At 52.0% G+C, this 21,747-nt stretch overlaps 1 protein-coding gene across 5 annotated transcripts in view; it reads left to right on the top strand.

Annotated features, from left to right (window-relative positions):
* The window catches only part of DLG5 (discs large MAGUK scaffold protein 5), a 126,602-nt gene that overhangs the window by 80,476 nt on the left and 24,379 nt on the right, over nucleotides 1-21,747 (top strand). For 2 of the 5 annotated variants that reach the window (XM_027062400.2, XM_015066204.3), the window contains 13 exons: nucleotides 2,817-3,001; nucleotides 4,563-4,688; nucleotides 7,296-7,428; nucleotides 7,856-7,983; nucleotides 8,642-8,817; nucleotides 9,188-9,291; nucleotides 12,242-12,334; nucleotides 14,279-15,298; nucleotides 16,063-16,186; nucleotides 16,537-16,681; nucleotides 18,574-18,686; nucleotides 19,350-19,439; nucleotides 19,737-19,887. In XM_027062400.2, coding sequence (XP_026918201.1) covers nucleotides 2,817-3,001; nucleotides 4,563-4,688; nucleotides 7,296-7,428; nucleotides 7,856-7,983; nucleotides 8,642-8,817; nucleotides 9,188-9,291; nucleotides 12,242-12,334; nucleotides 14,279-15,298; nucleotides 16,063-16,186; nucleotides 16,537-16,681; nucleotides 18,574-18,686; nucleotides 19,350-19,439; nucleotides 19,737-19,887 — 2,588 coding nt within the window. The remainder of the gene's footprint in view (nucleotides 1-2,816; nucleotides 3,002-4,562; nucleotides 4,689-7,295; nucleotides 7,429-7,855; nucleotides 7,984-8,641; nucleotides 8,818-9,187; nucleotides 9,292-12,241; nucleotides 12,335-14,278; nucleotides 15,299-16,062; nucleotides 16,187-16,536; nucleotides 16,682-18,573; nucleotides 18,687-19,349; nucleotides 19,440-19,736; nucleotides 19,888-21,747) is intronic. The other 3 variants (XM_053207719.1, XM_053207720.1, XM_053207718.1) reach the window with 3 other exon arrangements.

Below are 21,747 nucleotides of genomic sequence, written 5' to 3'. Positions count from 1 at the left end.
GATCTTATCTCCCCCATGGTCTGATGAGGCCCCTTGGGATTGACCCCGTCTCTGTCCAGCAGCCGCCTCCTGGCAGGGTCAGCCAAGGTCGGCCTTCTAGCCAGGCTGCCTCCCTAATCTCGGAACTGTCTTCATTGTGCTCAGCCGAGGAGGGGGTTCCTTTTCTTTCTGACAGACTGTGTGTTCTCTACACTGTTCCTTTCTCTTTGTTCCTCCCTCTTCACTGACCCTCTTTCCTCGCTCACCTCACCCCACCCCTGCCTCTTCTCTGCCTGTTCTACCCTCTTCTCTGGAGTGCATTTTGTGGTGAAAAGAGGGCTTTGGGGGGCCTGTTAGGGTCTTTGCCTGGCTCTGGATGCTGCCCTCTCTGCAGCTTCCCCCTCCCTGAATGGCCGTGTCCACAAGGGCCTCCCTGTCTAGGGCTGCTGCCCCAGCCTCTGGCCGCTGGCTGACCAGGTCCCGTGAAGGCTCGCTGCCCTCAGGATGGGAAGGAACTGCCTGGGGCAGCTGGTCCTTGCCACTGGGAAGCTGTGGGGCACCGCTGCCTATCACAGAGGTTCTTCTAGATGACAAGTTATGTCCCAAGACCAGCCTCTCTGGCAGAGCTCCTGTCCCATAGAAAGGCCAGCTTGGTCACTCAGGCTGGCAGTGGCTTCCCGTGTCCCTGCCTTCCTGCTGTACCTCTGACTTGCAGTATTGTGGAGCTGAGCTCGGTGCGGGGGGACAGAGTGGGAGCCGCGTGTGACGGGGGGAGGAAGTACTGTTGGACAGGGAGGACAAGCAGGGGAGCGGGAGGGCGTGCCAGGAACTTAGAGGCTGTCACATGTTGCCCAAATAGAAGAGACCAGTGTGCTCAGGGCGGGCTGCCCGCTCGGGGAACATTGCCCTCTCCCTGGACCCTGGTGAGCCTCTGCTGGGTCTTTCTTGTTGGCTTCGTGCCTGGCCCCAGTGAGTGTCTCGTGAAAGCCAGTCCCTCTCTTCCTGAGCCTGTGGCCCCATGCTCCCCCAGGGCGGACAGGAGGTACGTGTTGGGGGTGCTGTGGCAGAGTAAGACCTGGCCCTGGCAGGCACAGCACGGTGCAGAGCAGGAAGCCCTGGAGTGGCCATGGGAGACCTGGGATGGAGTTCAGCTCCTGGCTGATGGGTGGGACCCGGGACCAGTCACTTCCTGGGCCCTGAGCACCCTCATCCGAATTATCCGGGGACCGGATGAAGGGACCTCAGCTCCCAGCTCTATTGCGCTTTTAAAATACTCCTTGTTCTTCTCCCCTCTCAGTAAAACCAAGTCTTGTGCTTCTTGTGTTTCTCACATGGACACGGTGTTTGGGGAGCGAATTCATTTTGGAGATGAACAATTGGGGGAGAGGGTGGGAGCTGCCTGACACCCGGGGCTGGCCTCCAGTGTGTCACCTCAGGCCAGAGTGCAAAGACCTTTCCGTGACACCACATGGAAACACACTTCTTATATCAAACTACTAACATATAAAACACCGAGTAAAGTGTTAATTTAAGTGTTATCGTTAAACCTACTATTTATAATAAATTCTTGACATCTTTAATAGCAGTAATCAGTTTTCAAAAAAATGGCAAACTAGACAGACTCCCAACACTGCATGAAAGTGGGGAAAATCAAAACCGAAGTGCTTTGAACTGATGTTGGGAAATGTGAGGTCTGAGCACGAGCATACCAACCACCGTGTCACTCTGGGTTAAGGTGTACTTTCTGTGCAGACTTTTTTCCAGCTTCTCCTGGGTCTGTACTCGAGAGAGGAGGGGTGATTGTGAGATGGCTCCGTGTACTTTCCTTTCTTTCCTCATCCTCGTCTGTCGTCTGAACCTTTGGGATCTTTTTGGACGTGTCTATCAGGGGCTGTGCGTCCGGCTCCTCTGCGGAGGGTGAGCCGTGGAGTCCGCAGAGGCCTTCTTGCTGTGTTTGTCGTCTTTATTCTTTTTGCAAAGAAGGGGGGATTCCCGGCACAGACATCAGTGCCTGCCTCTTGTGTCCTGTTTGTACTTTGCTTCTGAAAGCCCTTGAGCCGAAGTGGGATTCCTCCTGCAGTAGATGCTCACTGTGTCCTTCGTCGTTTTCCCCGTGTTTTCTAAGGGTTAGAGAGACGCAGAGGGAGCTTTCTACACGAGAGCTTCCAGGCATTTGACTTGAAACTGTAGCAGAGCATGTAATGCTTTGAGGAGGTGTCAAGATGCAAATGTTTCAGATTTTGGCTTTTTAAACAAACTGAGAGACGCAGGATTTCACCAGCAAAGATGCTGGTATATGTTCAGATTTAAAAATAACTCCATGTGCCGGAGCATAAAAACCAGTCTTGCAGACACAGAGGGTTGGGAATTATCATGATCGACGTCTACACCCTTCACTGCAGTCAGTCCTTGTGTCGTTATGTTTTGACAGGAGAGCTCTTGAGAGACACACAATGTGCGATGTGAGCCTTGCGAGTGGCAGGGGGGAGGAGCCTGGAGCAAGCACTCCAGGGGAGGCATTCCACCTGCGCCACTGAGACCTCGGCCACACCACACAGGGGCTGGGGTTCTGGTCCAGGCTCTGCTCTGTGGGGCTGGGAGAGTTTGGACTGGACCCTACCTAATGTCACTAGGCGTCTTGAGTATGGCTATGGGACATGGAGTCACCGGGGGTGCAGGTGCATGCAGGGGTGTGTTGGGATGGGCTCAGGCTAGGATCCCATGTTTCCCTCCATCCAGCTCCTGAGGGTTCAGCCCAGCCCCTGCACCGGCTGGAGGGTGCTTCTCACCCGAAGGCTCACTAACTGCCCCGTCTGCTTGCCCCTTGACCCTACCAGATGAAAGACACGGTGACAATGGATGCTGGGAGAGCCAACAAGGAGGCTGAAATCCTTCGAAAGCAATGCAAGGCTCTGTGCCAGGAACTGAAGGAAGCCCTCCAGGAGGCGGACGTGGCCAAGTGCCGGCGGGACTGGGCCTTCCAGGAGCGGGATAAGATCGTGGCGGAACGGGACAGCATCCGGTACGGGGAGCCCCTGGGCTGGTGTGGGCTCTCATCTCTCCACCATGCTCTGGGTCTCTGGGGATGGTTGGAGTCACTTGCCACATGTCCAGGTAAGGTGGGAGTGACCGTCGTTCCTCCCTTCTCACCTGAGGTGGTGCCCCAGCCTTGCTTCATAGCGTTAGAAGTGTCTGCTGCAACCTAGATGTCTGCATGTGCGTGGAGACTGGATGAGACCCTCCCCCTGCCATGAGGTGGCACAAAGACAGGGTTTTCTCTTAGGGGACTTCTGATGAAATGGACATATCAAAAATGCACTCTTTTAGTTGGTATTCTTTGGGCACCTGCTGTGTGCCAGGATGGTGGGTCCCTCATACAAGGACACCCTGGGACTCCCGGACAGGTGTGGTGCCCTTGAGGGGCCAGCGCTGTGGGGGCCACGGCAGCTTTGTCGGACAGGGCAGCAAGGGAGGGACACAGTTAGAATGGTGAATTCCAGGGTCACAGTTAGAACTGTGATGGGGGCTTGCAGGGCACTGGGGGAACTGGTGTGGAGTCTCCCCAGAAAGCATGAGCTTGAACTGAAGCTTGAGTGGAGGTTTTCCAGGTGGAGGAGGGGGACGGGTGTTACAACCTGAGGAAACATGAACAAAGGTGTGTGGTTTGCTCAGGGCAGGGATATGCTCGTGGACTTGGGGGAGTCCCAGGAGAGGTGGCTGATGGGGTTCCTGAGGACAGGCTGTAAGGGCCTCGAAAGGGAAGTCCAGGAGCGTAGCCTTAATTCTTGGCGGGGGTAGAGCCACGAGGGGCTATGGTGGTGCTGGTGGTGATTTGGTCATTGAGAGTTTCCGAATGATCCCTGTGGTTAGAGACTGACGTCTACCCGGGCTGCTCAGGAGATGAGGGTTCAGGATTGGAGGGATTGGGGGCCATGGAGAGATGGGGACCAGCCCTTAGGTGCCATCCTATGACAGGATGCAGTTCTGGAGGTGACCCAGAGCACGCGCTCCCTGGCTGCCAGGTCACCTATCCCTACCTTCTCTGAATGGCTGAGGTGGTGCTGGGGCCCCAGGAGCCACGCATCCTTTGGTGGGGAGTTGTCAGGCCTGCACTTTGCACTCACCTGCACAGAGACTGCACAGGGCTGCAGAGACGATGGAGACATGATTGCTGTCCGAGTAGGGGGCTCAGTCTAGTTGCAGGGTGGGGGACAGCTCTAGCAAGGCCTGCATGGGGGTAGTTATGAGGCTTGTGGTAGGTGATGGGATAGCAGGGCCTGCCCGGTGGGCTGCGGCTGGGGCTGGGGGTGGGCATTCACCCAGGCACGTTGAGGGCAAAGCAGTGGGAAGAGCAATGGATGTTCAGAACCCATTACCCAATAACTGCGGAGGTGTCTCCTTCCTGGTCCTCAGCGTCTTCTCTGTCCCTGGATGGGGTTGGCCTGGGTGGTCTCCCGTCCAGATTTTCCAGCACTGCTGTGCATTTGGAGGCAAGGCAGGCACCTGGGGTGTCTGGGGGATAGGCCGTGAATCCTCTGCCCCCTTGCCCTCACGGTGACCTTGGCCTCTGCCCTGTCTGCCAGGACGCTCTGTGACAACCTAAGGCGGGAGCGGGACCGGGCAGTGAGCGAGCTGGCCGAGGCCCTGCGCAGCCTGGATGACACTCGCAAACAGAAGAATGACGTCAGCCGGGAGCTCAAGGAGCTCAAGTATGTTGGGGCAGGTGCCTGCGTGGGGGGACAGGGTGGGCACCTGCCTGGGGGTGTAGGGGCCCCTCTGCAGGCAGGGCAGGGCTGTCTGTCCCTTCACTGTGCCTTACTCTGTCAGCCTGTAGAATGGGTCTGAATGCCACCTCCATGCTGAGAGGTGATTAGACATTCTTAGGCCATCACAGAAGATGGCAGCCCTTTTGTGAGCACAGACTTTGCACGGAGACAGACTTTGCACACCGTGTGCAAAGGTACATAGGAAGGAAACTCTCTGTTCAGAGGCAGTGCATTTGGGGACAGGCATGCATGTACTGTCCATTCATTCATGCATTCATTCATTTGTTCCCTTTCTACCTCATTCATTCACCACCTCTAGGATTTACCAAGCGCCTGCTGTGTATGGGCCAGGCCTGTGGGAGGCCCTGGGGGAGGCCCTGGGGGAGCTGAACAGAGGACCAGGTCTCTGTCCGTGGGGCTTACAGCACACAGGAGAGACAGACCACCATTCACTAGTCCGTTCTGCCTGCGTCGTGTGGATGCCCATGTGTGAGAGACTGGGGTGTCAGGCAGCCTCCCCTCGGTTATAGCACTGCACCCAGGGCTGTGATTCAGGACATGGTGACCCTGAGCAATGGACTGAAAATACAAAGATCAAAGTTAAAAGGAGAGATTGGCAGAACCCAGGAGCTGTCACTGTAGGGTAAAACAAGGCTGTCCTGAGAAGCAGTGGCTGTCTGTTGTGAGAAACTTGCTCAGCTGATAGAGCGGTATAGGGTGGTGAGGAGCATGAGTGTGAGTGTGCAAGCCTCGCTTGCTCGAGCAACGCCTTTCACACGGAGTGACAGCTTTCCCTCCCTCCCCATTCAGTAACCTCTAACATGAGCCAACCAGCTTTAGTTATTAGATGAAAACCCAGAACCTCTTGGGCTTGAGTACTCTAAAGAAAATCTCAGGGGCTAAGAGGCAAAGTGAAGCACTCTCTCCAGAGACCCACCTTGGGTCTAGCAAGTGATGGAATCAAATTAAGGTAAAGCCTGGCCCCTGGGGGCTTGAGCTCGGGAGAAAGTTTTGCATTTTAATTGAGCTGGAATTGCCTGGAGCTTCTAAGGAAGTCAAATTCCACTTGTTGTTCTGCACGTTTGAATTTGCACCTCCCTTTGTTAAGCTTTCTAACTGGTGCTGCTGCTCAGGGACCCCCAGTCTGCAGAGGCAGCAGACATGCCCTGGCGGATGAGAGATGAGCAGGTGCAGTGAGCATTAAACACAGAGCTTCAGGCTGCACAGGGCTAGTGGGGGTCGTGTCCAGGGAAGAAGGCTTTGGGGCTCTGCCTTGAGGCTGGGTGGCATTCTGGAGCTGGCCAGTGAGAGCACAGCCCAGACAGAGATGTGGACCTGCAAGCCTGTCCATTTGAGAAGAAACCAGAAGGAGGTCATGAGTATGCCCCAGAGCCCAGTAGGCAGTACCGATGAACTGTAAAGGCTGGGTGCGGGTTTTAGGACAAAGGGTGTCAGGTGCAAGTTCCTGGGGGATAGTACAAAGTTTCTGAGTCTTTTTTCATCTCTTAACTGGGTCTTTCTTAGAGCTTAAGTGTTTGTATATTGGTCAAATCCAACTTACTGATTTTTAATTTCTAATTTTTTAATTTTGTTGTTATGTTTTTATTTATTTTGAGAGAGAGAGAGAGTAGGAAAGGGGCAGAGAGAGAGGGGAAGAGAAAATGCCAAGCAGGCTCCACGCTGTCAGCGCTGAGCCAGACTCGGGGCTCAGTCTCATGAACTGTGACATCATGACCTGAGTCGAAATCAAAGGTTGGATGCTTAACTGACTAAGCCACTCAGGTGCCCCAATTTTTAATTTTTAATTGAGTGTATGATGTCTAAGGACCCTTAACGCTTCATCTCAAAGATTTTCTCTTGTATTTTCCTTTTAAACGTGTTACAGCTTTATTTTATACATTTCAATGTGTGATACGTTTTGAGTTAATTTTTCTGTAAGATGTGATGTGTAGATTGGGGCTCAGTTTTTTTTTGCCATGGGTGTGCAGGCGTTCCAGCATCACTGGTCAAATGCTTTCTTCTGCTGAAGTATTTTAGTACCTCTCATACTTTGTGGGGGTGTTTCTGGATTCTTCATTCTGTCCCAGTGATCTCTGTGTCTATCTTCCTGCAATTCTGCAATGTCTCAATTACTGTAGCTATAAAAAAAAGTCTTAAAATCAAGTAGAGTGATTCCTCCCACTTAATTTTTCATTTTCAGAATTGTTTCAGCTATTCTGATTCCTTACCTTTCTCTCCCTGTGTGTTTTAGAATAATCTTGTCTGTATCCACAAAAAAGTGTTGCTGGCATTTCTCAAGGAATTGCATTAAACCCTGGGTTAAGTTTGGGAAGACTTTGATTGTTTTTTGAATAAACCTCCGTGAAAATGCCTTGATAGCTAAGAAGCCTTGGCGTGCAGCTCCAGATTTATTGGGAAGCTGGCAAGGAGTGTGAGAGGGAGAGGAACCTCCTTTGGCTCTCACGGTGGCCTTCCTGCCTTCTGAGCTGTGACTTGGGTGGGATGTGTTGCCTCCCTGGGGACCATCGTCATAGCCCTCTCTGTTCCTAGGGAGCAGATGGAATCCCAGCTGGAGAAGGAGGCTCGGTTCCGGCAGCTGATGGCGCACAGCTCCCACGACTCGGCCATCGACACAGATTCCATGGAGTGGGAAACGGAAATTGTGGAGTTTGAAAGGGAGACGGTGAGCTGCCCTGATGTCTTTACTCCCTTTGAATGGGGGGTGGGAGAGGATGCCCCCCTTGTGGGGTTCCCCCATTTCTCGGCTGTCACTTTGAGGCTTCGGCTTTTCTTGCCAGGGTGTGTGCATCCTTTCCCTGCCCTTGTCCAAGCTGGGTTGTGACAGGTTGGTGTCCGTGGCCCCTCCAGCCACGGCTGGAGACAGTGCATGGAGGGCAGAGGGCAGAGCAGGGCTCTTCTGTAGGGACGTGTGTCTGCAGTAGCTGGAAGGGGCACGTGGCAGCTGCTCCGGGCTTCATCCTGTGTTCTGAGTGCCCCATCAGACATGGTGAAGGAGCAGTCCTCACAGAGAAGCAAGTGGCTTGAGGTTTCAGAGTGAAATGTTTCTAATCACTGCTTTATAAAGTGTGTGGCTACTGCTCTTTTGACAGGAGGATATTGACTTGAAGGCACTTGGGTTCGATATGGCAGAAGGTGTGAATGAGCCTTGTTTGCCAGGGGACTGTGGGATATTTGTCACTAAAGTGGACAAAGGAAGCATTGCTGATGGCCGCTTACGGTAAGAGTGGAGGAGGCCCAGGCTCTGGAGGGAAGGGCGGCCCTCTGACCCAATGCAAGGGACCCAGGGAGTCAGGTGGCTGTTAAGTGAGTGCACCCCAGGGTCTGGGGGACTCGAAGGCTCAACTGCTCACATTACCCTTAAAGGAGACTCTGTGACTCATGGGGGCCTTTGCGTCTGACCTTTCCACAGGCCCCAGGTGCTGCCCTTCACTTTTCCAGGTAGGAAAAGGCTCAGGCAGTATGGGTGAGAGTTTAGGATGTGTGTTGCATGCCCATGCCATGAAATAGCAACGAGAATAAACTACCGTTTGCTAAGTGCTGGTTTAGGCCCCTTGTATAATCAATTCGTTAATTTTTAAAATCCAGTGAGGTAGGTCTGTACTCTGCTATTGGCCCCATTTTACAGATGAGGACACCGAGGTGTGGAGGCGCTAAGTCACACAGCTAGTAAGTGGTAGGGCCAGGATTGGCACCCAAGCAGCCTGGCCCCAGCATCTGTGAGTGTAGCCATTTAAGCCTGCTGAAGAGGAGATCTTTCTGAATGTGTGTGCGGGGCAACCGTTTTCTGACACTCATCTCCTAAGACTAGAGCGGTGGGGCCTCCCCACTGGTCCCAAGGCCTGAGCAGGTGCTGACCTGGCTGTGCCCCTCCTCAGGGTCAATGACTGGCTGCTGAGAATCAACGATGTGGACCTCATCAACAAGGACAAGAAGCAGGCCATCAAGGCCCTCCTCAATGGGGAGGGGGCCATTAACATGGTCGTGCGGCGGAGGAAGTCCCTGGGCGGGAAGGTCGTCACACCACTGCACATCAACCTGAATGGACAGAAAGGTAGTGGGCCTGCCAAAGTGCACAGAGCACATCAGATGGCAGGGCAGACCCCTTTTTTGTGCAGAGGGGATGTTTTTGAGTTACTGATGCCGTTAAATGCAGTGCGTGTGCATCCCTGGCTGGGGGCCACCCGGGTCCTGGGGTCCTGGGTCTTGCCAGTTTCTGGGTGTTTGATTCACCAGACCAGACGTCACTGAGCCTCCGGGTGGTCTGACCTGGCTCGGGTGTTGGGATGGGCAGGTCGCAGTCTGTGAATGTTCCCTTCTGAAGGGAATGTTGCCTCCTGAAGACAAGGTGGGAGGACCAGAGGGCCCTGTGAGCGGCGTGGGGGTTAACTGGATATTGCCCATGTCTGCCCTGTGGTTCACAGACAGCGGCATCTGTCTGGAGAATGGAGTATATGCTGCTGCCGTGATGCCTGGAAGCCCGGCCGCCAAAGAGGGGTCCCTCGCCGTGGGAGACAGGATTGTGGCGGTAAGCCTCAGGGCTGGGCTGTCTGCCCCACATGGAGAGTAGATGCGATTTGAGAGATTGAACAGGAAGTAACGAACAGAGATTTTATGTTAACCTTGTTCGTCAAATGGGAACAAACATTTTTTTTTCTCATAGTGTGTTTCCATTGATAGTAGAAAATCAGGAAATAGAAACTTTAGGAAGAAAATAAGAATCCTAATTGCTACCACCTATAGATAACCTTTATGAACATTTTAAATGTATTTTTCTGTAGCCTTTATTCTGCACATGAATCTGTATTTAGGTCAGTTTAAACAAGATATCATCTGCATGTGATTTTTTAAAAAATCTTATTAAACATTATGTCCATTACTTTTTTTTATCACCAAAGTAAGACTTATGTGCCATAAAATAGTTAAGCAATATAGAAATGTAGAAAGTGGTAGTCCCCTCTTTTCCTTTTAATCCTGCTCCTGGAGATATTCTTTGCCCCCACTTGCAAGATGTGCTCCCAGCAGACCGTATGTCTCTTACAGATCTATATACACAGATAAAGATTTCTGGTTTTTGTTTGCTTTTCTTTTTTTAATTTTTAACGTTTATTTATTTTTGAGAGACTGAGAAACAGCACTAGTTGGGGAGGGGCAGAGAGAGGGAGACACAGAATCTGAAGCAGGCTCTAGGTTCCGTGCTGTCGGCACAGAGCCCGACATGGGGCTCGAACTCGAGCTGTGAGATCATGACCTGGGCTGAAGTCAGACGTTTAACCAACTGAGCCACCCAGGCACCCGAGGTTTTTGTTTGCTTTTTAAGCAAATCATTTTGCGATTCCACATCATGGATACCAAATTGATCCTCATTACTTTTATCTACCTCATGGTATTCAGTTGTGCAGTAGTTTAAAGCATGCCCCCGTTGTGGACAGGTACATTGTTTTGAGTTTCTGCCATTGCAAACCACCCTGCCATGAACTTTACCTGTGTGCACAGACCTTTGGGGGACACCCAGTGGCATCCCTGGTGATCAAACCCCAAAATGCTGTAAGATTACAAAGTCTAATTTAGTATTTCTGACTAACTCATTAAGATTGAAGACACACACACACACAATCCCAGCTGTATAAAAGATGCACATGATGATACCTTTTTCTCTGGTTCTAGACTCCTCATCTACCAGTTCCCATTATTCTGTTTTCTTCCAAAAATATTCAAAACATTTATATCTCCCTCTTTTTTCTTTTGTTTTCTCTCTTGTTTTCTTTTCCTTTTCCTTTTTCTTTTCTTTTCTCTTTTCTTTTCTTTTCTTCTTTTCTTTTCTTTTCTTTTCTTTTCTTTTCTTTTTTCTTTTCCCTCCCCTCCCCTCCCCTCCCCTCCCCTCCCCTCCCCTCCCCTCCCCTTCCTTCTTCCCAGGTGTGATCATAATATTCTCACTTGCTAACCTCATTTTTTGTTTCCCACAGCGTGCCCTGGAGATTCTTCTGTATTTACATCTTTAGATCTGCCTAGGTCATTTCAGTAACTGCATATTCCTTAGGGGCAGCTGCTCAAGCCATTAACCAGCAGACAGGACACCTTTTCAGTGCAGCAAGGCTGTTGCTCTGTCCCTTCATGGGGGCACACGGGGTGAATTCCTGGGTGGGGGATTGCCGGATCAGTGGGCATAAGCAGTTAGCATTTGACATGATCTTTTCCCATGTGGTCAAGGAGATCGTGGCCTTTTTGATCCCACCTGCAGTGTGTGGGGGAGTGCATTGTTTTGCATCTTTGCCAGTGTTTTTCAGATTTGGGGGGATGCCAGAATTTAAAAGCAAGATGGCCATTGTGAAAAATGATAAGATGTGGAAAAATTATGAAGAAAGAAACCAACCAAATTAATCCACCGCTCCAAAATAATCACTCTGCCTATTTTTTTAACTTTTGATTTTGAAATGATTACAGAAATACTTCAGTTACGATATTAAATAAATAGTATTAAAAACTAAATAAAGTGGTGAAGATAGTACAGGTGGGTCCTATGTATGCTTCATGCAGTTTTCCCTCATGGTTATGTTTTGCACGACTATATAATATCAAAACCAGGTGATTGATATTGGAACCGTGTGTGTTTATTTCCATGTCATTTTATTATCATGATTTAAGTGGCAAAAAATTTGAGCTACAGAGCTGTTCCACCGGAACAAAGATTTCCCTCCCGTTACCTCTTTATAGGAACATCCACAACCCTGCTCTCCACATCCCCCATACATAACACCTGGCAGTTAATTTGCTCTCCATCTGTATAATTCTGTCATCTTGAGGACATTATAGAAGTCAGTATGTGGCCTTTGAGATGGGCTGTTCCACCAAGCATGGTGCCATGAGATCCATCAGGTGGCTGGGGGCCCCGTCAGTGTGTCCCTGTTGGTGCTGAGCAGTATCGCATGGTCTGGTGGCACCCCAGGCTAACCGTTCACGGTTGCACATACGTGTGTTTTAAAGATTGGGACACATCTGAGAGAAATGGGGACAGAGGTTCAGGCCTAAGGGATTGTGAGAATCTTTGTGAACAGTTCACAAAGGCCTTTCACACCATGATCTCATCTTTGGTCTCCTCCCGCCCCAGGGGGCAGGCATGTTCATCTTCCACTCTGTACGTGAAGGAGTTCTGAGCCGTGGTCCTTTGTCACACAGCAGGCAGCAGTGGAGCCTGGTTGATCCCCCAGGATGCTTGGTGTTCTGGTCCCAGTCAGACTAGCACGAGAGTGCTTGCCCCAAGAGCAATGCCCCGAAAGTGATTGTAAGGCTGCGTCTTTTCTTTGCCTCGGAAGCTGCTAAACTGGATTCCTCAGGCCTTCATCAGGGAGGGCCTGTCTCTCCTTTGCTGACTCCAGACTTGGGCACCACTTGTATAGAATCACACCCACTGTCCAGAATGGGCTGGCAGAGGCCCTGAGCTGGGGGTGGGCCTGACAAAGCTCTATGTTTGGCCCTAGATCAATGGCATTGCCCTGGACAACAAGTCTCTGAATGAGTGTGAATCTCTGCTACGTAGCTGCCAGGACTCCCTGACCCTCTCCCTCCTGAAGGTAAGGGCCCCTGCCCCACACCAGCTGCTCTCATCAGCTGCGGGGCAGGCAAACCCTCAGCTCCATACACCCAAGCTGCTGCTCTGCATCCCTGGGATCCTTGTATAAAGGGTATTGATTTACAGAGTGCAGGATGTGCATGAACCCTGATCCTGGTCTCAAAACAAAAATGGGGCGACTGAGTGGCTGAGTCAGGCATCCAACTCTTGATTTCAGCTCAGGTCATGATCTCACGGTTTGTGGGTTCGAGTCCCGCATGGGGCTCTGTGCTGCAGCACAGAGCCTGCCTGGGATTCTCTCTCTCCCTCTCTCTGTGTCTCTTCTCTGTTCTCTCTCTCAAAATAAACTTAAAAAGAATTTTGTTAAACAAAAACAAAACAAGACCGCTATGAAGGACATTTTGAGGACAGTGGGGGACATTCAAATCTGGACTAAATAATTAGATGATCTTAGGAACTTGATTTTCCTGGGTGCAGTGATGGTATTGGGGTTTATAGAGGCAAATGGCCTTATTTAGGGGACATGCTAAGGTTGTTAAGGGTGGGATGTCATAATATTTGTCACTTTCAAATGTTCTGCAGTATGGATAGATACAGTTTGGTAAAATACTGTTGAATCTAAATGGTGGGTTTATGGACATTTGTTGTACTTTTCTCTCAACTTTTCTGCATAGTTGAAAAGATTTATAATAGAGATTGAGAAAAGTGGGCCCATCCACTTCACTGAGAGATGTTTTTAAAAATTAATTATCTTAAAATTAATAGACTTTTTTGGAGCAGTTTCAGGTTTATAGAAAAATTGAGCTAGTACAGAGAGTTCTCATATTCAACCCTTCTGCTTCCCCTGTTAGCATCTTGCATTAATGGGGTTCATTTGTTGCAATTGATGAATTATGATGAATTGATGTATATATGACATATATTTAAACGTTTATTTATTTTTTTGAGAAACAGAGTGAGTGGGGGAGGAGCAGAGAGACAGGGAGACACAGAATCTGAAGCAGGCTCCAGGCTCTGAGCTGTCAGCACAGAGCCCAATGCAGGGCTCGAACTCATGAACCATGAGATCATGACCTGAGCCGAAGTTGGACGCTTAACTGACTGAGCCACCCAGATGCCCCATTGATGAGCCAATATTAATATAATAGTATTTTTTTTAAGTTTATTTTTTTTAGTAATCTCTACACCCAATGTGGGGCTGGAACTTATGACCCTGAGATCAAGGGTTACATGCTCCACCGACGGAGCCAGCCAGGCGCCTCTGTAATAGTATTAAAGTCCTTAGCTGAAATGAGGAGTCACTCTTGGTGTTGTACATTCTGTGGGTTTGGACGTGTGTGTCCACATCATAGTATCATAGAGAATAGTTTCACTGCCCTAAAAATCTTCTGTGTTCCTCCTAGTGCTCCCTTCCTTCCCACCCCGCACCCCCCCCCCCCCCCAGCCCAGCCCCTGCAACCACTGATCTTTATACCGTCTCCGTAGTTTTGCCTTGTCCAGGATGTCATATTGCTGGAATCACACAGTATGTAGCCTCTTGGGATTGGCTTCTTCTGCTTAGTAATACGTATTTGAGTTTGCTCCATGTCTTCTCAATGCCTTGGTAGCTCATTTCTTTTTATTGCTGAATAATTTAAAATCATGTGAATGTGCTACACGATATATAGATTTTTAGTAACGAATCCTTTTTCATTTGACAAAAGAGAAATACAGGCAGGGCACTGCGCAGGCAAACTGCAGATAGCGCTCCAAGTCCCTCTCTCTCTCCTGCGGGTTCACGGCCGGGCCAGCAGAGAGCGCCGGTCAGGGAGAGGTGTGCGTGCGCATGCGCCTCGCGCTAGCCGTCTCTGGGGTGTGTGTGGCCCCTGCGGGGACGGCGTTCGGTGGCACCACCGGGCTCGGCGGTCTTACCCGCTGTTTCTCACTCCCTGTAACCCCCACACAGGTGTTCCCTCAGAGCTCCTCGTGGAGTGGCCAGAACATCTTCGAGAACATCAAGGACTCTGATAAGATGCTGAGCATCCGAGCCCACGGCACCGAGGTACAGGCCCAGAATAAACGGAGTCTGTTGCAGCACAATAACTCCACGCAGACGGACATCTTCTATGCGGACAGGCTGGAGGAGAGAAGGGAGCCGGGCCCCCCAGGAGGCAGCAGCTCTTTCCTGCACAAGCCGTTCCCTGCGGGACCCTTTCCCGTCTCCCCCCAGGCCTGTCCCAGCGCGTCCGAGCGCAGCCTCAGCTCCTTCCGCTCAGACACCTCCGGGGAGCGTGGCTACGGGCTGGTGGATGTGCGCAGCCGGCGACCGCTGCTGCCCTTCGACACAGAGGGGGGCCCCTGCGGGGCGGCAGAGGCCCCCCTGGATAAGACAGAACCTGAGAGCTCCAGCAGCGGCGGGACCTGGCCCAAGGCTGTGCTCGGCTCCGCGGCAGGGCCCGAGAAGCTCTCTGTTTATAAGAAACCAAAGCAAAGAAAGTCTATCTTTGACCCTAACACTTTCAAACGCCCCCAGACTCCCCCCAAAATTGACTACCTGCTCCCAGGCCCTGGGTCTGCTCACTCTCCCCAGACCTCTAAGAGGGTGGGGCCTCTGACGCCCCCAAAACCTCCCAGGAGGAGCGACTCCATTAAGTTCCAGCACAGACTGGAAACCAGTTCCGAGTCTGAGGCTACTCTGGTCGGCAGCTCCCCGTCTGCCAGCCCCCCGAGCGCACTGCCCCCTGGCGTGGACCCCGGGGAACTCACGCACACCTCACCCCCTCGCAAGGCCAGAGTCCGCATTGCTTCCAGCTACTACCCTGAAGGGGACGGGGACTCCTCCTATCTGCCTGCCAAGAAGTCCTGTGACGGGGACCTCACCTCCCAGAAGATGGACGAGCTGGGGCAGAAGCGCCGTCGTCCAAAGTCAGCTCCCAGCTTCCGGCCCAAGCTGGCTCCAGTAGTGATTCCTGCTCAGTTCCTGGAGGTAGAGCTCAATCCTGGGGTGGGGGTGAAGGCGTGGGGAGGGGCCCTGAACCGGTGTCCCCAGCTTCATGTTCAGCCCTGGCTCCTTTGCCTTCGTTCTAAGCACCTACTCCAGGGTGGGGTGCCTGGTGGGTGCCATGAGAAGGAGCCCTCCTTAGGAGATTGGAAGGTAACATAGGGGGCGTGCATGTTAGTGGCCATATGATGCCAAGACAGGAACACTTTCTTGGGTGTGGTGTTTGATTTGCTTTTCCAACAAGAAGCTTTTGAACTGCACAACAAAAGCAAGTGACATGGCCCTGCCTGGAAGGGTCTTGGGAGCCAAGACAGCACTTGTGAGTCTGTCGCCGGCAGCAGGAGGCGGCGGCCAGCTTGTTTGTGTGGGTATTGTAGTCATTTTCAGATGGGAGCGATTGCTGTGAGCTGGAGAACAGATCCATGCCACTTTGTGCGGACAAAGACCCTGGCACAGGCATGCATGTTTTGAGGAGCTGTCACATCTGTGCCAGAGGCACCTGTGCATTCCACCTCCTGCACATTATTTGTTTACTTGAGAGAATGGATTCTTTCTCTGGGGTTTTCTTCCAGAGTAGTTTTGAAGGAGGTTCTTCCCTTCCAGGTGTGCAAGGCAACATGAATGAGCAGTGACCTCTCCCAACTGTCCCGTCATGTGTCCGAGTGGGAGAGCTAGTACGTAGGGGACAGACTTGCAGATGCCTGTACATTTCCATTTCCAGCCACTGTCTCTCATCTTTGGCCCTGCAGGAGCAGAAGTGTGTCCCGGCCGGTGGAGAACTCTGCCCAGAGCTTCAGGAATGGTCCCCTTACTCACCAGGGCACCCCAGCAGGCACAGCAACCCCCCATTCTACCCTGGCAGGGCATCTGTGGGTGAGTTGTTGGGGCTGGAGAGGAGGGTCCATGGTGGGCTCGCAGGGCCCTGTATGAGATCTGTATGAGCATTCTCCCAGGGAGAGTGGAATCAGTCATGTCAAGATGCTGCTGTGTGTCCTCAGCCCTGAGGTCCAAAGATCTAGCAATGACTTCCCCTCTCTGAGATGTTTAATCTTCTATCAGGGACATTTCTTAGCTTTTCAGACCACCTCTCCATAGCAGCCTGGGAAATAGGAAGCCATAAAGTGAGTTCTCCCATTTTACAGATGCAGAAAGCCAATAGTTTGCACAGGTCTGGGGCAGGCTGGGTGCTTTGGGGTGATTGTTCTTACCCAGTCCATTTCTAGGTACTGTCCCCCGGAGTATGACCCCGAGCACCACTGTGAGCTCCATCCTGAGAAACCCCATCTACACTGTGCGTAGCCACAGGGTCGGCCCATGCAGCTCTCCACCTGTGCCCAGAGAGGTTGGCCCCCAGGGTTTGCACCCCAGGTATGTAAAGTCACCCCCCACTTACCTGCACGCCAGCCGGCCAAATTCGTGTGCACAAAAAGCTACTGGTGCACAGAGTGGCCCATGGGCAGAGAAGCGTCCCTGCCAAGCTGAGAAGGGGCTGGTTAGAGCAGCGCTGGGACCCCAGGAGGAGTGAACTTTAAGGGTGCTCTCTTCATTCACCAACAAGAAGCTTGAAAAGACATTTAAAGGCGCCTGTGTGGCTTAGTCAGTTAAGCATTCACCTTCGGCTCAGGTTGTAATCTCATGGTTCATGGGTTCAAGCCCCACATCGGGCTCTCTGCTGTCAGCACAGAGCCTGCTTTGGATCATCTGCCCCCCCCCCCCCCGCCCCTCCCCTGCTGGTTCTCTCTCTGTCTCTCTGTCTCTCTGTCTCTCTCTCTCTCAAAAAAAAGAAAAGGCATTTAAAGAGAGAGTGATGGCAGCTGGTGCTTAAGTGCTCACATGCCAGGCACTGTGCCAGACCATTTAAACCTCGTCTCTTTTGGGGTGCCTGGGTGGCTCAGTAGGTTAGGCGTCCGACTTTGGCTCAGGTCATGATCTCACGGTTCATGAGTTCGAACCCCGCGTCGGGCTCTGTGCTGACAGCCCAGAGCCTGGAGCCTGCTTCGGATTCTGTGTCTCCCTCTCTCTCTGCCGTTCCCCCGCTCGCACTCTGTCTCTGTATCTCTCAAAAATAAATAAACGTTAAAAAAAAAAATTAAAAAGAAAACAAACAAACCTCATCTCTTGTAATTGCCACAGTGACCTTGTGAGCTAAGGACTGTTGTTGTCTCTGGTGTATAGATGAGGAGACTGAGCCTTAAAAAGTGAATGGACTGGCTTAGGGTCACCCATTCCTTCATTCGGTTGTTTGACAGGTTTTAATTTTGCACCTACTATGTGGCATGGACTGTACTAGTTCCAGGAGACTATACAGTGGAGGACTAAACCAGTGAGCTTCTTTTCATGTGGCCTTTATGTTGGCGTGTGGGAGGCAGAGAGAAAAATGAACAGAGTGATACCAGGTGATGTTGAGTAGCTCTGAAGACCGCAAAACGGAGCGACCAGCTAGGCTGTGACTTGGAAGAGGGTGGACAGTTAGATTGGGTGGGTGGGAGGGCCCTGCGGTGGGGGCAGAGTGGGGATGCTACCGGGATCCAGAGGTTGAGATGAGGTCAACTACATAAGACCTGGGTGGAGTCTCCAGGAAGGAGGGCCGTAGGAGCCACAGCCCAGGCACCTGGGAACCTGGTAGGCTGGCACAGAGTGGGGAGCTTGGCACGGGTACAGTGAATCAGGAGAAGAGCACAGGTTATAGGGCACAGATCCTGTAGAGCCTGTAGCCATGATGCAATGTTTGGAGTTTTTCCTAGTTCAGGCTTTAGGCTGGAAAGAGAGATGGTCTCATTACATAGCTAGAAAAGGACACTGTTGGGCCTGATTGGAGGCCCCTGATATGGGTGATGCCTGGGCTCTCTGCCCTCCAGCATCCTAGGCAGCTGTCCTGAGTGAGGTATATAGGTTCCTCTCCAAGGTCCTTGGTGCCCATCCAGCCTCCCCCACCCATCCTGGAGGAGAGACACCACTTCTCTGGGCACAGATAGGATTCTGAGCCTGTTTTTTCCCGGTAGAGCCCAGTCCTGGTCCAGGGCCAAAGTGAGTATGCCACCCCTCTACCTTCACAGCCCTTTCTCTGTAGGCAGGACCCTCACTGGGTGCCGCCTCTGGGTATGGCAGTCTGTTGTCCCCAGCTAATGGCAGGTGGCTTCTGGGCCTCCCTTCTGTGGGCTCAGGGATGTGTTGGGCCAGGCCCGCTGCTTGTTTCTCCCCAGTGGCTGGGTCTGGTCCTGGTCTTCTCCTGATGCCTCACCTGTCTGCTTCTCTTGCAGCGTCCAGCACCAGGGACGCCTGAGCCTGGATCTGAGCCACAGGACTGGCAGCGACTACTCAGAGATGAGAACCTCTCATGGGTCCAACTCTCTGCCCTCCAGCGCCCGCCTTGGTAACTGTGCCACTGGAACCTTCTCACCTTAGTGGGGCCTGTTTTCCTCTCTGCCTGCATCCTTGTGGCCAGGCCTCCCGGTGGCCTGCCCCCATGGGCCCTTCTCTGCTCCTGGGGCTGAGGTTGGCTGCACATTGCACTCAGAGTCATCTCCCTTAGCCTTCTGTGTCTCTTAGGCCTTCCCTAGCAGCCACGTGGTTGTTCCAGGTGACCCATGGCCCACGAGCCTTGCTCTCTGTCGCTGAGCCTGTCAGCGATTCTGGGGGTTTGTATCACTGCTCACTTGTGGGAAATGGAACCCAGAGAGAGAGAGACTGGCAGTTCCCTCACATAGGCATTCCGGTGGTGTTGCTTCCAGCCATGTGGGGTAGAGACAAGCAGTCCCCTCTGTCACTTGGGTTACTGTCCTTGTCCAGGGCTAGGAGTGAGATTTGTGGGATTCTGCTCTGGAGCCGTCCAGGCCCGCAGTTTACTCAAATACTGGGTGTTAATATCTGCTTTCCTAGACCGTTTCACATTTAGGCACCCTCAGGGGTAAGTAGCAGGGCCTGCTTTGCATTTGTCCTGACTGTGGCTCTTTCCTAACTACTGAAGGGGTGGTGAAGGAGCAAGGGGTGGTGTTAAATCACAGCCCTGAAGTTTTGTCCCCTTGTGGAACCACAGGGTCTTCGAGCAACTTGCAGTTCAAGGCGGAACGCATTAAAATCCCTTCGACACCAAGATACCCACGGTCTGTTGTGGGCTCCGACAGAGGTGAGAACTCAGCATTCCCCTCCTCTCCTGCTAGCTGACTCCAGCCTCATTGTGTGCGATGTCTGGGTGCAGCGGGCAACCTCCTCCTCATCCCAGCCAGTCCGTGCGTGCCTCAGGCCTGGTGACATGGGGGATAGAGAGGCCACGCAGAGCCCAGCACCTAAATTCGAGACCATGTGGTGTGGCCATGGTGTGGAGCCAACCATGTGCCTGGATCACGTCTCCCTCTTGGTCTCGGCTACAGGAGAACGGAGATGTGAGACTGCGGCCCGAATTACTTTGCACCTCTCCCGGCAGGTTCGTTGTCACATTCTGAGTGCAGCACGCCTCCCCAGTCACCCCTGAACATCGACACCCTGTCCTCATGTAGCCAGTCCCAGACCTCAGCCTCCACGTTGCCCAGGATTGCCGTCAACCCCGCGGCCCTCGGGGAACGGAGAAAGGACCGGTGAGCGGGACCGGGCATCCGTGCCGTGGGCATGGCAGTGGGCGGTGTGTCCCCGCAGGGGGCGGGGCTTGTTGGGAGAGGCAGCAGGTGTGGGAGGGTTCTGACAGGGTCAATCCCAGGGCCAGGCTGCTTTGGGTCGCCTAGCGTTCTCTGGTGTGTTGCCCCAAAGCTTCACCAGGAAGCCCTGCCACCGAGTGCCAAGAGCGGGCAGGTATGCATAGGGGGCAAAGTGAGGGGCAGATAGGCTGCTTCCACTGAGTGTCCACGAGAGGTGGTGAGCTGCAGCAAGTGATACTGGACCACCTGGTGGTGACGATGCAGTGGCACCATTCACTTCTTCCCTGGCCCTTGATGAAGCACTTCCGTGTCACAAGTCAGGAAATGCTCACAGTGACCCCATGAGCATCATTATCACCGTTGTCATCATTATTGGCTCTGTTTTACAGATAAGGAACCTGAGGCCAGAGGTTGGAGTGACGGGTCTGTGGTCACGTGATTGGTGGCCAGCCCACCTTTATTAGAATCAGGTCCCACCCTTACTCTTTGCTTTTTGGCCTCAGGACACACCTGCATCGCTTGCCCCCTCATTCCCAGGCTTTTTTTTTTTTTAATTAAGTAATCAATTTATTTTGAGAGAGAGAGAGAGAAAGAGTGCTCATGCACATTTGAGCAGGGGAGGGGCAGAGGCAGAGGGAGAGAGAATCCCAAGCAGGCTCCGCACTGTCAACGCAGAACCCGACTTGGGGCTCGATCTCACGAACTGTGTGAGATCATGACTTGAGCCGAAATCTAGAGTCAGACGCTTAACCGATTGAGCCACCAGGTGGCCCCCACTGAGCTTTTTATTGTGAAATAAAATGTACACAGAAGAAAACATACATAAAGCACAGAAGTATAGCTTAGCCATTTATTGGTTTATTGTAAAATGCTGGCCAATCTGCTGAGGTTTCAGGTTAACTTAAGGCTGGTATCAGTCCAGACATGCTTCCTCTGAGGGGTCCCTCACTCCCCCCACAAGCTCTGCACACCTCACCCAACTCTCTTGTTCTTCACAGTAGAATTTACCAGATCATACTTATAGTGAAGAGGTCCTATCCAGATCCTAAACCTTCAGAAGATCTGATGAAACTCAAACTTGGCTTTATTGAATCACTTAAAAGCAACAGAGCCACTCTCGTTCCCCTCAAATCCAAAATGCTGAGGGCGCTTGTCACTGTGAGCCTCGGAAGAGACCCTGCAGGGTGGGCCCAGCATTAGGAAAGTCCTTTGACTTGAAAATCTGAATTTGTAAGACAACCTAACAAGTAACCTAAGAACCTGGCACATACTAACTGGAGCACAGAAGTATACCTAAACGCCAACGCACTTCGGCCCACAGAAGAAGCATGTACGGTTCATGTGGGAGTGTCCCGCCCATGTGACACATACACAGGAGCACTAACCTGCACTAAGTCCTGGGTCTGGTGGGTGGTTTTACCTAAGTCCAGCTTAGGTCATTGAGAAACTAGGTGACAACTGAAGTGAGTTCCCTGGAAGCAGAAAGGGCCTTGTCACCTGTAGTCGGGTGTCCCCTCAGTTCCTGTAGCGTACAGAGAATTGGGCACTGCTCTGGGGGGAGAAAAGTGTCCACATTCCTGCCTGCACGGTGCTCTAGCTGGAGGCATGAAATTTAGCATGTGTAGCCTGACTGAAGAAAAAGCAGCCTCTTTCCCCTGATTCTAAAGTACATTATCCTATAACTTCTTATTATAGAAAATGGGGAAAATAGAAAAGTGGAAGAGAAGTCACATACAATCTCCTCAACTGAAGATTCGGTTGCTGTTTCCCTTCTGTTAACTGTGTGATGTACATTGTTTAAAG

This window comes from Acinonyx jubatus, chromosome D2 (assembly GCF_027475565.1).
Source record: "Acinonyx jubatus isolate Ajub_Pintada_27869175 chromosome D2, VMU_Ajub_asm_v1.0, whole genome shotgun sequence".
In the NCBI taxonomy this organism is placed as follows: Eukaryota; Metazoa; Chordata; class Mammalia; order Carnivora; family Felidae; genus Acinonyx; species Acinonyx jubatus.
Note: the sequence above shows the minus strand (reverse complement) of the source record. Positions and strands in the feature narration are given on the sequence as shown.